The 15,071-nt window shown below is 51.7% G+C and overlaps 5 protein-coding genes across 5 annotated transcripts in view; 2 read left to right on the top strand and 3 right to left on the bottom strand.

Annotated features, from left to right (window-relative positions):
- Window positions 1–3,500, bottom strand: part of BP01DRAFT_313070 (uncharacterized protein) — a gene marked incomplete at its 3' end in the record, with an annotated part of 6,199 nt that extends 2,699 nt beyond the window's left edge. The window contains exons 1-3 of the mRNA XM_025572497.1: window positions 793–3,500; window positions 642–708; window positions 58–582 (exon numbers count right to left, since the gene is read on the bottom strand). Coding sequence (XP_025434020.1) covers window positions 58–582; window positions 642–708; window positions 793–3,383 — 3,183 coding nt within the window. The remainder of the gene's footprint in view (window positions 1–57; window positions 583–641; window positions 709–792) is intronic.
- Window positions 3,501–5,138: 1,638 nt separating this feature from the next.
- BP01DRAFT_363219 (LysM peptidoglycan-binding domain-containing protein) lies at window positions 5,139–7,816 on the top strand (the record flags this gene model as incomplete). Its single annotated transcript, XM_025576261.1, has 6 exons — window positions 5,139–5,151; window positions 5,428–5,628; window positions 5,705–6,676; window positions 6,735–7,025; window positions 7,102–7,374; window positions 7,776–7,816. 6 exons carry the CDS (start codon window positions 5,139–5,141, stop codon window positions 7,814–7,816), a joined length of 1,791 nt encoding a protein of 596 aa, XP_025434019.1.
- A 1,234-nt stretch (window positions 7,817–9,050) lies between these two features.
- BP01DRAFT_407503 (uncharacterized protein) lies at window positions 9,051–10,350 on the bottom strand (the record flags this gene model as incomplete). Its single annotated transcript, XM_025578796.1, has 2 exons — window positions 9,051–9,997; window positions 10,067–10,350. The coding sequence occupies 2 exons, from the start codon at window positions 10,348–10,350 to the stop codon at window positions 9,502–9,504; spliced, it is 780 nt and encodes a 259-aa protein (XP_025434018.1). The 3' UTR covers window positions 9,051–9,501.
- Window positions 10,351–10,660: 310 nt separating this feature from the next.
- BP01DRAFT_334498 (Zn(II)2Cys6 transcription factor domain-containing protein) lies at window positions 10,661–12,385 on the top strand. Its single transcript, XM_025573164.1, has 2 exons — window positions 10,661–10,740; window positions 10,821–12,385. The coding sequence occupies exons 1-2, from the start codon at window positions 10,678–10,680 to the stop codon at window positions 12,276–12,278; spliced, it is 1,521 nt and encodes a 506-aa protein (XP_025434017.1). The 5' UTR covers window positions 10,661–10,677; the 3' UTR covers window positions 12,279–12,385.
- A 1,206-nt stretch (window positions 12,386–13,591) lies between these two features.
- Window positions 13,592–14,246, bottom strand: BP01DRAFT_175319 (uncharacterized protein). The gene has a single exon (XM_025570815.1). The coding sequence runs from the start codon at window positions 14,064–14,066 to the stop codon at window positions 13,716–13,718; it is 351 nt and encodes a 116-aa protein (XP_025434016.1). The 5' UTR covers window positions 14,067–14,246; the 3' UTR covers window positions 13,592–13,715.
- Window positions 14,247–15,071: the final 825 nt, after the last annotated feature.

Genomic DNA, 15,071 nt, shown 5'->3' with positions numbered 1-15,071 from the left:
AAAAAAAAAAAAAAAAAAAAAAAAAAAAAAAAAAACTGTAGTCAAAGTAAAACCTACAAATGCGTTCAGCTCGGTGACATAGGTGACAGGGAGGTTTGTCCGACTCCGCCGGGCCGCTTGGATGTTAGCCGTCGAGTCACGGCCGATGTACCACCGATTATTGCTGTTGCAGGCGATGGCCTCTGCGCGCCCGTTGTAGTTCGCTCTGGTCCCGACATTGACTCCACTGGCACCATTATTGTCATAGGTGTTGGAGAAGCGGAATTCGGCTCGGGGATCGGCGTTGTTGCCGAGCGAGTGCAGCGTCTGGCTGTGATAGACCGTCATGGCTGACACTCCTGGGTAGAAGTTCCGATTGGAGCTGGTGAGAGCGGGGAAAGTGTAAGCGTCCAGTGGCATGTGCAGATGGAAGACGATCCATCGGTCTGTGTTCACCGTGTCGCCGCTGTCGCCGTAGGTGGCCAGCATCGACGTCGTGGGCGCGGTGCCAGGGGTAGGGCCAATCCAAAAGGCCAATTCGAGGTTGACCTCCCGGCGCGTGGATCCCTGGATCCAGCGGGCGTAGTGGAATGTTAAATCTCCCTATCGACGATTCATTAGCGGTTGAAGGGGGCGAACAGGTTATTCTGGTTCCTCCTTACATTCACGACTCCCCGTAGTGCGGCGAGGATAGTAGGCTGGTCACCATTTGCTGATCGAGTACTCTCGCTGGCTCCATCCAGCATGCGTTTGCCGAACGGCACCGATGTGTTGCCCCCGGCTGTTGCGTAATGATCGGCGTCTTGTGAGTACTCATCTTCGAAGAGTTCTTCCAGTGTCCGCTTGCTAGTAGTGGAGGATGAGGTAGACTCCAGCTCGCATAGGATAGAGCTCGCGGCACCCATGCTCTGGATGCTGTTGGCAGATGTGGCAATATCACACAGAAACTGCGAGACAATTGACTCAGCATCCCAGCTGGGTGATCCGGTCCAAGGGTCTCCGTACCCATAGATCGTGTCCGTAAAGATGGTGAGATTGGCCGCTTCGTCCTGATATCCATGATCCGCCATGGCATCATTGAAAATGTCGGTCAGGTCGGATCGGGGCGTGGAGGAGGTAAGCCATGCTACGAGGTAGCTTAGGGCATACATGTAGACCAAGTCTTGCTTGCTCGTCGTGGTCGAAGTCGAGGCCCGTTGGTGCAAATCTCGTTTGGAATAGTCAAAGGTCGCACTGTACTGAGCGTCCTCGTTGGCGGAACACGTGGGGTTGTCCAGCCATTGGTTCAGATAGTACTCAAACTCATACGCTGTAGAGTCGGCGAGGGGATCGGAGCTGGAGCGTGGACTGACGCTGGAGGTGGTCGTAGTGGTGCCATTGCAACAATAGGCCTCGTTGCCATAATAGCAGTCGGACGCCTTGCCGGGTCGGTTCGCGCCCATCAGCGTGGCGATCGACTCTTCAGCAATACGAATGGCACCAGAAGGGCAGGCATCGGTGCAGTACTCGGTATTCGTGAAAGATACCTCATGGCCCGTCCAGGCACAGTTGGTGAAGGCGTCCGGGATTGAGCTCTTGCAGCAGTAGTTGTAGTTCTTTTTCCCACTGCATGTTTTCCGTCCTCCCCAACCTTGACGAGATCCCACAACAAAGGTGTCGTACCCTGACGGGCAGGTGTCATCCTTCTCACAGCTGGAGGTCCACGCACACTCCGACCAGGGCTTAGTCGAGGTGGTGACTGTGCAGCAGGCGGACTGATATCCCGAGTGACAACCAGCAGTGATCGTACCTACTTCTGCTTCCCCGGTATCGCAGCCTCCCTTGCACTTGCCGCTGTTATGAAAGCCACGCCAGCGACAAGTTGGGAGGTCACTCGATGTAGGGCAGCATAGGGTTTGTGTCTGCTTCGACCCTGTTAAGCACTCAGTTGAGTCCAACATGATTTGCGACTTCTTGTCATCGCGGGTGATCTCAGTGAAACCTGTGGGACAGGTTTCTCCGCAGTTAATGAAGCGACAGACACTATCTTGAGACGAGGTTGTGGTCGTGGTTGTCGTAGACTTTTCTGCGATAGTCAGTGGCAGTCCGGTTGTCGCGTTGAGATTCACGTCCAACCCTAAGGCAGACGCAAGGCCGTCGGAAAAGGTGTCCTGCGCGTCATCTTCATCAACCGACCAGACCATGACCCCACCCAGACATACAGACTTGGCGTACTCTGCTTTGAGCTTCCACGTGTCTTCGTCGTCAAACGAAGCCCATTGGTCGGTATCCCAGGTGATCGTCTTAACCGCAGCATCTTTATACAGCGTGGCCGTCAGGTTGTACTCGCTAATGATGTCTTCAATCTCGCTGTTGAACAGGACACCGGCGGTATCACTGCAATCCCCAGCGGTGCCGGCAGAGAGATATTCACAGCCAGGTTCGGTGCAGGAGGAGCTCGCCACGGTATAACTGCGGCCGTAGAACGCTAATCCAAGGTTTACCTTGGAGGGCTCGATGTCGACGCCCCATAGCAGATCAAGGGCGGACTTGATCTGAGTCAGATTGGTGTGGGCATTGAGGTAAGGGCCTTCCCAGACATCTGTTATATCCCACGTGCCGTGGAGATCGTAACTCATCACATTAAACCAATCGACGGAAGGCTCAATTGAGGTGAGATCGAAGTGTTGGAGATACCAGTAACTGGTTGGAAGTGTAATCGATAGACCGTACTTGTAGTCACTCAAGGCTTTTTTCAAGCTGGCCAAGAACTTGGGAAAGTTGTCGTAGTCCTCTGCACGACCGTTGCGCTCAGTGGCAGCCGGGTACTCCCAGTCGATGTCCACTCCGGTAAAGCCATAGGTACTCATGAAATTAATAAGAGACTTGAAAAAGGCTGCCTGCGTGGTGGAGTCGGCGGCCGCAAGGTCGGAGAAGGTGGTGGCAGTGGGTTCGTCACTGTCAGAAAAGTCCCATCCCCCAATCGACAGCCACAGCTCTTGGTCCAAGTCACGAATCTGCAGTGCTTCTAGTTGCGGGTACAGAGCTTCATCAGACTGCTCCGCGGGAATAACTTCGAAGGTGTCCGGATTTATGCTGCCAAAAGCGAAGTAGAGATGGGTGTAGACACCCTGAGGCACGGAGTAAGGAGCCATAGCATCGCAGCCGCGTGACGCTGCTGCAGAATTGTAGTATCCAATGACACGAGTGATGGAGTGAGTACTGGCATCACATGAGGGGGCGGTAACGGTCTTGTTCCCACAGAAATCCTCGGTTGTACCGCAGAAGCCATATTTACTGCAACACACATTCAGCGGACATGTCGTTGCATTCACATATTCGGACGGCCAATTGTCCGGGTTGCACTCGGCTTTGGCATCACAGCTGTTTATACACACGTCAGGGCCACAGAAATTGGGTCCCATACCGCACACCCCATATTTGTCACAGCAGCCAGTCTCACAGGGCACCGTAGCGCTGCAAGATGTGGATGAGGATGTGTCTGCGAAAACTGAGGGCAACCCTCCCAGCCCGGCTAGAAGCGCCCAAAGCGCAACAACCCGCATGGATAGATTATTTGCAGAAGGAGAGAAATGAACGATTGATTGAAAAGAATGGATGAGGGTAGGGGAAAAAGCCAAAAAAAAAAGAAAGAAAGAAAGAATGTCAGTTGGTATACATTACCGCTGGATGAGAACGAAAGAAACTCAAGGAGTGCGTTGATAGTTGTTACCAGAGTTAGACTTATATATGGACTTCACTCTTATGGATCGATGGTCACGGACTAGAGACGTGGGCAATAACATTGCGGTCAAGGTGGCCGGAGTGTCCTCTTGCTCCTCGGATAGTCAACGCTCTAGCCAGTGCCCACCCGTAGATGGGTTGCATATCTTGACCCCACAGCGGCGTTGAGGTAGGCCTCTGTTGCCCTATCCGTACGCATGCTTCTATTACTGCATCTGCCGAGGTTCGGCTTCCTTGTCCCTTTCAGGACTGTTTGAGCCCCTTCTTTCGTCTTTCAATTCGGCCGAGTACACAACACTTGAGTCTCTTGATGAGGCAGTAGCACGGAAGGTTTGGGAACCCAAGTGAGGCTGAACATCTCGTTCGCTAACTGGCCTGCAGTAACCTCAATCTAAATGGGCCGATTCGCAAATTAAATCTCCATTATCACGAGTTGTTGAGTAATGTAATTGAGTGATATGGCCGGTGGAACAGGTCTCAATGAATGGCAGTATATTCCATGAGTCAAAGGACAATCTCCGTAGGCCCGAGTACCTACAGGGACCGGACCTGAGGACCCACTATAGAGGTTATTCAGCGTAAAGAGATCTCTTAGTGTTCGATTTAGCCGATATATTAAGTCCATTAGGGGTCATTAACAGAGGAAAGAACGGCCGCAGTTCAGACCCTAAAAGCCTCACGCTAAGAGAGAGCTAGTGCTGCACTAACCATTCGGCTTAGAGGCTAAGACTGCACTCAGGGTTGTCTAAAATGCTTACCCGGGGCTAAGCCTTGGCCCCCAATGTCCCAGGTGCAATTAAGCGAAGCAAAAAGGAATTTAATCAGCGCATTGAGTCTTATCCGGCTCTTCACGGAAGTTTAGTAGGTGGAGCATGTTGTGTTTGCCACAGTCTCGCACAATATGCCGTCTGATAATAGTCTACCCCTGAAGGAACTGTACCCTCCAAGACCCCTGGCTAGGGTTCGTCCTTCCGGTTCCCCACCTGGAATCGACCAATAGTGAAGAGTGTATACGTTTAGACAAAATAAGTTGAAATTATCGTTGCATTCCAATCTCGTTGTCATGTACTTTTCTTCTGCCGCCTATCAGCTGTCATTAGATCTAATGTAGACTATTGAAGCTAGCTGGTCCCCAAATGTCTCAGATTCATCTTACATGGCCCCCCGAGTCGCGAACCCTCGGAGATGAGATCCCGATTGAGTAAGCCACAGCACCAGCCAGACTTTAACACCGGCCTCGAAACGGGGTATCGTATACAACATGGTCAATTGAGTGGGACTCAGCGAGGTTATGAAAGTCGTCTTCACCGCGGGCCCTTTGATAGAACGGCAAGCCTTCATAATCCATTCCTCCTCACTGTTATCTCGATGTTGAGCTTCTATCTCTTCTTCTTCCTGGTCTGACTCTCTGCGACCGTTCTATCGGCTTCACAACCATGGGGAACCGCTGTACGTTAGTGCTTCTTGCAACTTCATGCTTTTTTACAACGGGACAAGCTGCCCACTCCCTGTCTCATGGTTACTTCCATCACCGCGCTGAGCACCAAGCTCATGCACGCGGAACTGATTCCATTGAAACAAGCTCGTCAGGGGTGTCAGTCTTTGCCAATGGCACTTTATCCGGGTTAGGGCTGACATCCACGTGTGAAAATGCATTGTATCAGACGGTTGACTGTAATGATGCTATCTCGTTGATTGACACGGATGACTATATTGATAGCCTAGACAATGCCACGCTGACAACTTTACTCTGTGCTTCCAGCTGCGAGGCTTCGCTTGCGCAATTGCATGATTCAGTTTCAGCCAGTTGCGGTTCCTCGGCTGAGCTGATTCCTGGCATGTCTTTCTTGGCTCTGGTTGACCAGGTTTGGAGCAGCTGGAATCATTCTTGCTTTGCTGATCCCACGACAGGCGAGAATTGCAATGGTAAGAGGAACACTTGAAAGACGCATTGAATCGTCTACGATAAATGATATATCACCAGATACTAACACTTACATAGATGAGATTGCAACCTTTGACAACGTCGATTCGTTGTCCAATATCTCAACCTCGGACTTGTGCTCCTATTGCTATGTGAAAAAGCTAGAGCTGATGCAGGCGGATGCTTATTCGGACGTCTACAACGATGACTGGCAGACGACCTTTGAGTACGTGGCAGCCACTTGCAATTTGACGGTGGCCGACTTCAACGCCACGGCCAGCGCCTTTAATGCATCCGTGCCCACGACAACCTCCACCTGTGTCTCGCAGAATGTCTACACCACTAAAAACGGCGACACGTGTGACTCAATTGCTCTGGCTGAAGGTATCTCGGCGGCGACAATGTACTACACCAATCCGAATATCCTGAATTGCTCGGATATCGCAGCTGGCACCACTCTCTGCCTTCCTCTGACCTGCACCGACGTCTATTCCGTGCAGTCGAACGATACATGCTCGAGTGTTGCAGTCGCCAACTTCATTACAACAGCGGAGGTCATCAATTGGAACTCGCAGTTGAACTGGAACTGCTCCAATTTGCACTCGACCAACCCATATTGGGGCTCGGTGCTCTGCGTCTCTCCTCCCGGCGGAACATACACCGGCCAGGCCTTAAATACAACTTCTTCTGGCGAGGAGGAGCCAGTTGATCCACCGGCAGGGGTTCAAGTAGCGTTGGGGACCACCCTTGACTGCGGTGCGTGGTTCGTCAACGAGGCCAGCCTGAACTACAACTGCTCGGACATCTGTCTCGCCAACAGTATTGCCATTCACTTGTTTACCGAAGCTAACCCTTCGCTCAACTATACTACCTGTGACTCGGATCTTGTTACGGGTGACGCTTACTGTGTTGACCCTCTATCTGGCTGGCAGTACAGCAACATGACTGCGACCAACAGCTCCTCGACTACTGTAACAGCCGCCACCAGTCCGACTGCCCCGGTGCAGACCGGCATTGCTGCCAACTGCAATGCATACTACGCCGCTAAAAGTAGGTCACTCAACCCTGACCCACTTGGGGGACAGATGCACTAACTCTTCTCTCGCAGCGGGTGACAGCTGCGACTCCATTGCCGCCGAATTCGACATCACAGTGGCTCAGTTCCTGGCCTGGAACCCTGCGATCTCGTCGAATTGCACGAGCGGTTTCTGGGCCGATGAGGACTACTGCGTAGGGGTGGTGACAAACACCACGGCGACTGTGACTGCTTCTTCGACGACGCTTGCATCTCCTTCGTCGTCGTCCTCCTCCTCTGTATCTTCCACTTCTTCCGTCACACCACCAGCCCCTACACAATCCGGCATCCCAGCAAACTGTGATGCGTACGCCGTCGCAGAGAGTAAGCCACACTTCTCCAACACGGTCTTATTTTAAGTCCACAGATGCTGATTGAATAACCCTTTCTCTACTCGCAGCGGGCGACAACTGTGCCACCATCGCCGCCAAATACAACATCACCAGAGCTCAGTTCCTCGCCTGGAACCCAGCTATCTCGTCCGACTGTACAACCGGCTTCTGGGCGGACGAAGCTTACTGCGTGGGCGTATCTAGTTCCAGCACCACCACCGCCACCACCACCACCGCGCCAACAATCTCAGCCGCATCAACCTCCGCGGCATCGGTGACCCCCCCTGCCCCAACGCAGAGTGGGATTCCCTCAGACTGCGATGAGTACTATGTCGTGCAATGTAAGTCCACTTTTAGATCGCGCTCATCCAGCTATCTGGATCTTTATTCCTTCCGGGGTCTCCAGTGGTGCCAGAAAGCTAATCTGGTCTCAGCCGGCGATACCTGCGCCACCGTCGAAACAAAGTACAATATCACTCTGGAGCAATTTTTGGCATGGAATCCGGCCGTTTCCTCGGATTGTACGACGGGGTTCTGGGTAGATGAGGCGTACTGTGTTTCGGTGTCTTAAAGGGATCGAGGCTTTGTCCTTCATGCTGCCTCGGGTGACGAGGGGAATGATGGCTGGAAGGGGAAAGCTGGCAGGGGGGTGGGCTCATTTTTCCCAGAGCTGCCCTATGCTGGCTTTACCTGCTTTTAGTATAATTTTCGAGTTTATATCCTTAAAATGTTACTTCTATAGTGGTTCTACGTGAAGATTCCGCCGAGATTGGATTATCATAGGCTACTTCTTTTTCACTTGGCAGTAAGTCCATGCCGTATGTATAGTGATCAGGATTTGAAATTTCTCGAGAGAAACCAAAAAGATGTTAGAAGAAAAGTTCTCGGTTACGAGAATCATTTAAGATTTATGCTGATTGAACTATTAGAATCAACTCGAATCTATGTCCATATATATATTACTAGTAGCCTTAGTTACTATCTACTTAGTGATGAGTCAGTTGGTATAGTCGAGAACAGAAGTCGTACTTCTGCCTAACCTGTAAACAGGAGGCGGACGGAATTCGCAACAAAGCATTTCGGCCATGCAACTTATATTAATCATTCTCCAGGCGGCCCTGATAAGTGCAATTGTAGTTCACGATGTGAGGAGCTACCGCACCACAGGCTGTTTTGAAAGCCGAAGATAACAGGACCGGATCAAGAGCATCGAGTTTCGTATCGCATGATCCCTCAAGCGGGCTCTATAGAGGACGGACAAACATACAACACAACTGCCCCAGGGCACACAGACTGATCTCATCAACCCTTCTTTTAGTGTTGGAGGTCGCAGGTATCCTTGTTATTCACCTTCATCAGATACAATACTTCATTTGAGTTGCAATGGGTTGCAAAGCTTGTTCTGGTTCAAACTACGTGAATATATCTTGGGCCCGAAAAAGACAATAAAACCAAACAGGCGAAAACAGAGGCTCAAGGAGGTGACCAACGCATTTCCAAGAACTTTGTTTTCTACGGTGGCGGGTGCACAGCTGAACGGCTTTGGCGGTGCGACCCGATTCCTGCCAGAGGTGTCTTGGGCATATCGGATGTTGAGAAATGTTCGACATTATTTGCGACCGTGCCCCGAAGTAAATTGGACGGTGCTTGGATAGAGATGGGCAGGGATGAGTGTAGGGAAGCAGCGCACATAGCGCCAGAGTTCTTCCGTAGCGATTTTAATCCAGTAATCTCCTAACAAAAAGAGGGTTCTGTCTGCTAAGATGCATCAGCCCGGTACAGGTTCAGCAACGATTAGTTATAGCTGGACTCTGACAAAAGACGAGCGGCGAGGCTGAATACTGTAGATCGGCACCGCATATTTTACTTAGTGCGATAAGCTGATTGGCTGAGCATCTCGCTTGCCGATTCAGGTCTAGTAGCCCGCTTAGAGGGACTGAGGTGTCCATAAGTTAGTTACTTAAGTTGGCTTAGGTATTCCCTTCATTTGGGGTCGAATGAAAATCCTACGTCGAGCGGACGAGCCAACCACATCCATTGGACCCACGGCGGATAGCCACAAAACGCCCTAAACATGTCAAACTCCACGATGACCGGGCGTACCAACAACCCTATCCAATGAGATAATCGACGCCCGGACACAGCCAACGACTAGGTACGTAATATTCACTGGGTTATGAGTTACCCAAAAGAGATTCCCTCTTGGGGTGGGGCCTCCAATGCAGCTAAGCACCCAGCTTGCTTAGGTTATGTTTCCTACAGCACTTGTCGGCCTATGTGTGATACTTATTCAGTATAAGGGCATGAACAGGGATGATTATCATTCAGTACAAACTGAAACAATGTGGACAGTGCGGAAACTCTATAGATATGCGATCTTCGAATAAGGAAAGATACTCTCGGAAACCAAAACCAATTATACAACATCACACTAGAACAGTCTCCTGCCGTCGCCACGGTAAACGGCCTTATACCCCCTCGATTTTCCCCTCTTCAGGTTGCCTGATGGAGCCCGGCTGGACAAAGTCCTTCTCCAACACAGCAGATACTGCAAGCACCATGGTGATAATCATGGCGAAGATTTCCTCCAGCACATCCATGCACAGATAGATGGTGGGACTTCCCACGAGTACCGTGAACCGGGAATCTGTAGTGAAATCTCCGAGCGCCGAGTAAACCAGTCGAACAACCAGCAAGGGACAAGAGCAGGCAATGGCGAGAAAGAGCTTCTTCTGGAACACCCGCATGGTGGGCCGAACTCGGACGAAGAGCAGATAGGTAAGGAGAAGAATGATGACGAAGACCGCGAGGAAGATGCCCATCGACGCTTTGACGATGCTATCGGGATGATAGGTGCCATTGTCGCTAGCGCTACTGACACCGGCAATACCAAGTATCAGGCCAATGACACAGATGATGGCCACTCCGTTGATGAGCCGAGGAGGGAGGCTTTGTTGCGTGTCACTGATTCAATCACCATAGTTAGCTCTCTAGTCCGTATCCAGATCAGATGTACATTCCCAGTCCACTCACATTTGCCTCAACAAGCCGACGTATGTGAGTAACAAGGGCGCGATTCCAATTAGTTCGCACACGGCCACGGCGACTTCAACGTTGTATGAATCATTATTGATGGTCAGCAGCGACGAGATGCTGCCAGCGATCCGAATGAGCGAAAGGGTGACTGCAAACCGCCAGATCTTGCTGCCAGCTTTCCAGCCCGTGCGGTTCCAGATGAATAAGGCGGCGACCACAATGAAGGGGAATATGATGAGCTGTAGGATAGCGATTCCATCACGGTAGGTCACGGTGCCCATTGTGTTCGATTGAGGATTGTGAGGTAAAGATTGGGGAAGTGTATGAGATGCTTGTGGTAGTCTGAAAGTTGAGGAGGAATTGAATTCAAGGCAGTATGCACTGGCAGAGAATGCGTATTTATGGTTTGACCAGATCAGACTGAGCTGAGTACCTCAGTATACACAGCCCTCTGAGCATCTCGCCTACCGCAAGAGGCTTAGTGCTGACGGGAGTAGTTGTGGGGCGCGCGGCCGGATCTCGCAAACCAGTCTTGCTCCTCCTTCTCCACACCCCCTGCTTATCTTCAAACTTCTTCATTCTCCAAACCCCCCCCCCACCAAAGAAATATGCCTCAGCCACGTCCACGAGTCTCCCGAAACTGTGGCAATTGTCGAGCGATTAAACGACGTGTACGTGACATTGCTTCCTCGTCTTCCTCTTGTACCCTTTGAAAATCGATTCGAATCTGATACTAATTACAGCAACACAGTGCGACCAGCAGCGTCCCCAATGCGGGCAATGCACCCGCCTCGGAGAACAATGCCGGGGCTATCGAGATCCCTGGGAGCTTGTATTTCGCGACCAGACCAACCGAACCATCCAACGGTCTCGGATTCATGCTACAAGACCCCAAAGCCCCAGTGCGGCAGCTCCGACCGAGATGGTGCATAGCCCCTTGCCCCCACCCAATCCCTGCCCAAACATGGACCAAATCGGCGTCAATTATTTCCTCCACCACTTCGTAACCGACGATCATAGTCCATCGCGTGGCTACCTCAAGTACATTCCGGCCACGCTTGGCGCCAATGACGACCACCCCTCCTTGGTCGCCAGCCTGGCAGCGGTGGGCCTGGGGGCGCTGGCGAACTCCGGCCATCAGCCCGAGCTAGCTCGGCAGGCCCGCCTCAAGTACGCCGAAGCGATTCGGAGCGTCAACGCCGCCTTAGCCTCGCCAGTGGAGTCTGTCAAGGACAGCACGCTGATGGCTGTGATCTCCCTAGGTGTCTTCGAGCACTTCTCCCAGTTCGACTCCTGGGTCCGTCACGTAGAGGGGGCGGCCGCGCTCGCCGTCCTCCGCGGCAGGGATCAATTTGCCCGCAGCCCGCTCGCCATCCTCCTCTTCACCCAGGTTCGGACGGACATGATTATTGCCTGCACACGCCTGAGCCGGCCGTTTCCGGATGACCTACGAAAGCTCCAGGAGGAGGCCACGAAGCACGTGGACCCGGCCAACGCGATCTGGCATATTGGAATCCTCGCTACCTGGTGTGTCGACCTGTTGGCGCGGGTGATGAAGAACCCAGATCCAGCTCTCTGGCCGGAGATTCTCGCTGCGGCGCTGGCGCTGCGTCAGGACTTCCAACGTGGCATGGACATGCTCGCCGTCCAAGAGCCGTATTTTACTGCAACCACGAACGAGTTGATGATGGCAGGACTTCTGGCCGAGCGTCATTCTCGCTTGATCTACGCCGACCGTACCGACCTGTACCCATCTGTATGGTCAATCCGAGCCTGGAACAACGCCCGCTGTATCCAGATCATCCTCTGCGAAGTGATTTGCTACCTTCTGAAGAGCCTTCTGGCGCGGGAAGTAGCTGCCCCAGCCGCCTGCGTCCAGTTGCGTCAGCAGCAGCTATACGAGACACGCGAGATTCTCTCCCGGCTGAGCGAGGATGTCCTCGCCACGGTTCCGCAGGCTATGGGTATCGTGTCTTCGCCATCAAGTCCTTTTGAGTTCTCCGCCAATAATCCTTCTCCTGGGACCAGCGTGTCCGGAGCATATATGCTCATTTGGTGCCTATACATGGCTGGAATATCGGAAGCTACAGCAGGTCGGGCTCGGAAGTGGATCATCCAACGGTTCCAAGAGATTGTCCAGGTCTCTGGCATTGAGCTGGCATCCCCGCTTCTTGCAGAGGTGATGAAGAAAGATCAAACGAGTAGATGAGACAATTCCAGCTGGTGCTCAAATTCTGCAATGGTTTGGTCGATGGTGGCGATTGTTCCACAAGATAGATCAATGTGATCGGAGTGCGAAGACAAGGTTAAATCACCAGCCTCGCTCTATATTGTAGTCTGATCCCTGCTACGAGCTGGCGGGCCAATCTAACCAATTATAGATAATTCAAATGATCCATATTAGATACTCCCTCTAGTTGATTCTAGACTCTTTATCGTTCTCGAAGATTTGAGCGAAGTTTTTCCATTGCATAAGAACAGACTGCAAAGTCCTCTCTAGGTTGACACTCTTCTGCTTCAGGAAGCATGAGCATGGATCATGGATTGCGGCACAGGCAATTGTGATAGCGAGTTGGCTGCTCTGAGAAAATGGTCAGTGTATAGCAAGCACTGCCACCTGTATTTCCAGGCCAGATGGTCTGACATTTACGCAGTGTGATATGCAGTGATAGTAATCTGGTACTGATTAGCCGTAGAGTCTTATCTTACAAGCTATACTTTAAATGTATATATTCCATACACTATTCTACATATAGTGTTTGAAAATGAACCAAAGAATCTACAATGGTTAGAAGATAGCTTGTAAATATAGTTTTTTATATGAAATTCCTTCGAACATAAACGAGAGTCCTTCTATTTCTACTCTTTTGTTCTAAGTATTATTTCCACAGTACAGGTCAAGGTGCTTAGCTATTAAACCTGCTTTGGCCAGCTGACCTTGAAGTGTTGTACGAGGTAAAACCATCTGGCCAAGGAGTGTACGTGTGAGTGGCACAATCAACATTAATCACTTCCAAACCCGAGAAATACCCATTCAAACCCAGGAGCGAATTCTGCACAACTGCTGTGCGTCCAACAGATGCGGCCGGAGATAAGGGCTCGGATATACTTCGGAGGATAACACTAGGCCTGTAGAGGTAAGGCGTGGTTACCGTTTCGGGCTAATGCTATCAGCACACGCCACGTGCACGGACGTTGTGGAGACAGCCTTTATCATACCAGTTCTCTCGCTTTTTCTGCCCCGCTTTGTACGAAGTACTGACAGTCATCCAGTATACTTTCTTCAATTCACCTAATCTGCGCCAACAATTGCTCTCCCAGTTTGCCTCCAGTTCTATGTACCCTGCGTATCGTAGATCCGCAAACCGAGTGGCGGAAGATGCAGAATAGAATCGCATCAATCAGCGAGCCCGTTGTGGGTCTTCTTGCCTCATCCTGGCTGCCCTAATCTCAAGACAGAGCCATCGATACTGCGACAAGCTCTCGAACAAGGAGCACTGACACCCTACCTGCGCCGGCAAACAATCGGCATTCTGAGATACGGTGGCCCACCGTCTCCCCGACCGTACAGTGTACCGTGCCGAACATCCGTGGTTGGACTTCTTTCCGCATCCCAAAATAGGGGTTGGTTGATCCTGCTGGCGGATCATTTTGACGATGGGCAGCTCGGCGTGGATATCATGGGGTTCTGGAACGCGGACAAAGACGCGTCGACCCGGCTCTGTTGATATGCGACCCGCCGTGGGAGATGGAGAGCTGGGAAATGTCCGATGCGGTAGTGCGCAAGTGAAGGTAAAGGGCTCAGAAGTGCCCCGAGCGGAGGCCTTCGACCGACCGTTGGCGGGCTCGTCGCGGGGAAAAACGGCTTGCTCGGGGCCTTAGTCCTACAATTGGTGAATTTAGTTTGTGAAGGCCAACTAATGCTCGTGCCTGCGAGGAGGCTGATTAAGAACATGATTCGTGATGACGTGTGGCACCATGAATTGGTCGATTCCATGCCAGCTGTGGATGATAGACTTGGAAGATTCCACCCAGTCGCCTTCGCCCAGCTGTTTTGTCATCCAGTATTCAGCCGGGTAGTCGGCAGGAAACAACAACTTTGCGAGAAATGTATGGGGGAAACCGACGTCAAAGTCATAGACCGACTCGACCTCATCAATTTCCTTTCAGTCAGGGTCGTTGCGATACCCGCTATGCTGCCCTCGATATGGGATACCTTCCGGGCCCCAACAATCGGGAAACGTACGGGGCCTTGCCCATGACATAGCCGAGCGCAAAAAGCAGCACGTCCACTCCTTTCTTGGAAGCAATCTTCTCCAGGACCCTGGAAAAATCCTTATCGCGCTGGGAGAGAGGAGTCAAGTTCCGGCCGTCATTGTGCGGCTCCCGCTGCCGGAGGCCCTTTGCCACTTACGATGGGACCAATGTTTGATCTGTGGTGTTTGATCGATTGCACCACCGAGCTGGCGCGCCCTGGTAAATGCGCAAGTCTCAAGGTTGAGCGCAAGGCAGCTGCCCTGAGGACTCGAGCAGTCTATTTTGAACACGTCTGTGCCACTCCGGGTTTCTGCATGCGCAATTTACCCCTTAGTATGAACTATATTTGTATACGACATAGTGCTGTCTCTCCGTCCTTTGCTCATGCGCGTCACGCTGTTATGTCTCAACCTCTTGACCTTCAATGCAGGAATATGGAACTTGATCATTGCTCGCGTTTCCGTTGGGGGTTGCGATGGTATCGACGATTTGGATTGCACGAGACCTTGATGGCCAGGTACCTGCTTTAGTTGTAATGTAAATGCATTACTTTGTCTCGGACGTCCTTCTGGGGAGGGAATCAAAAGTCAACTCAAGATCTGTCGGAGCTCCCTTGACTCTTGTTTGTCAAACATCGCGCAGCGCGGCGTCCAGGAAGCAAGGGTCATGTACGGGCGCTTAGCACATCCCCCGAGCCATGATGCCTATCGACCTGAAGACGGTAAACATGTAATCATCACGAGCT

The sequence above is a fragment of the Aspergillus saccharolyticus genome, assembly GCF_003184585.1.
Source record: "Aspergillus saccharolyticus JOP 1030-1 unplaced genomic scaffold BP01scaffold_5, whole genome shotgun sequence".
NCBI lineage: Eukaryota > Fungi > Ascomycota > Eurotiomycetes > Eurotiales > Aspergillaceae > Aspergillus > Aspergillus saccharolyticus.
The sequence above is the reverse complement of the archived record's forward strand: the minus strand, read 5'-3'. Positions and strand labels throughout refer to the sequence as shown.

Excerpts from the sequence above, each read along its gene's own strand:
- BP01DRAFT_334498 (XM_025573164.1), top strand. The coding sequence starts at position 10,678 with ATGCCTCAGCCACGTCCACGAGTCTCCCGAAACTGTGGCAATTGTCGA. Across the intron at positions 10,741-10,820 it reads GTCGAGCGATTAAACGACGT|TGCGACCAGCAGCGTCCCCA; the intron begins GTACGTGACATT and ends ACAGCAACACAG.
- BP01DRAFT_175319 (XM_025570815.1), bottom strand. The coding sequence starts at position 14,066 with ATGGAATCGACCAATTCATGGTGCCACACGTCATCACGAATCATGTTC.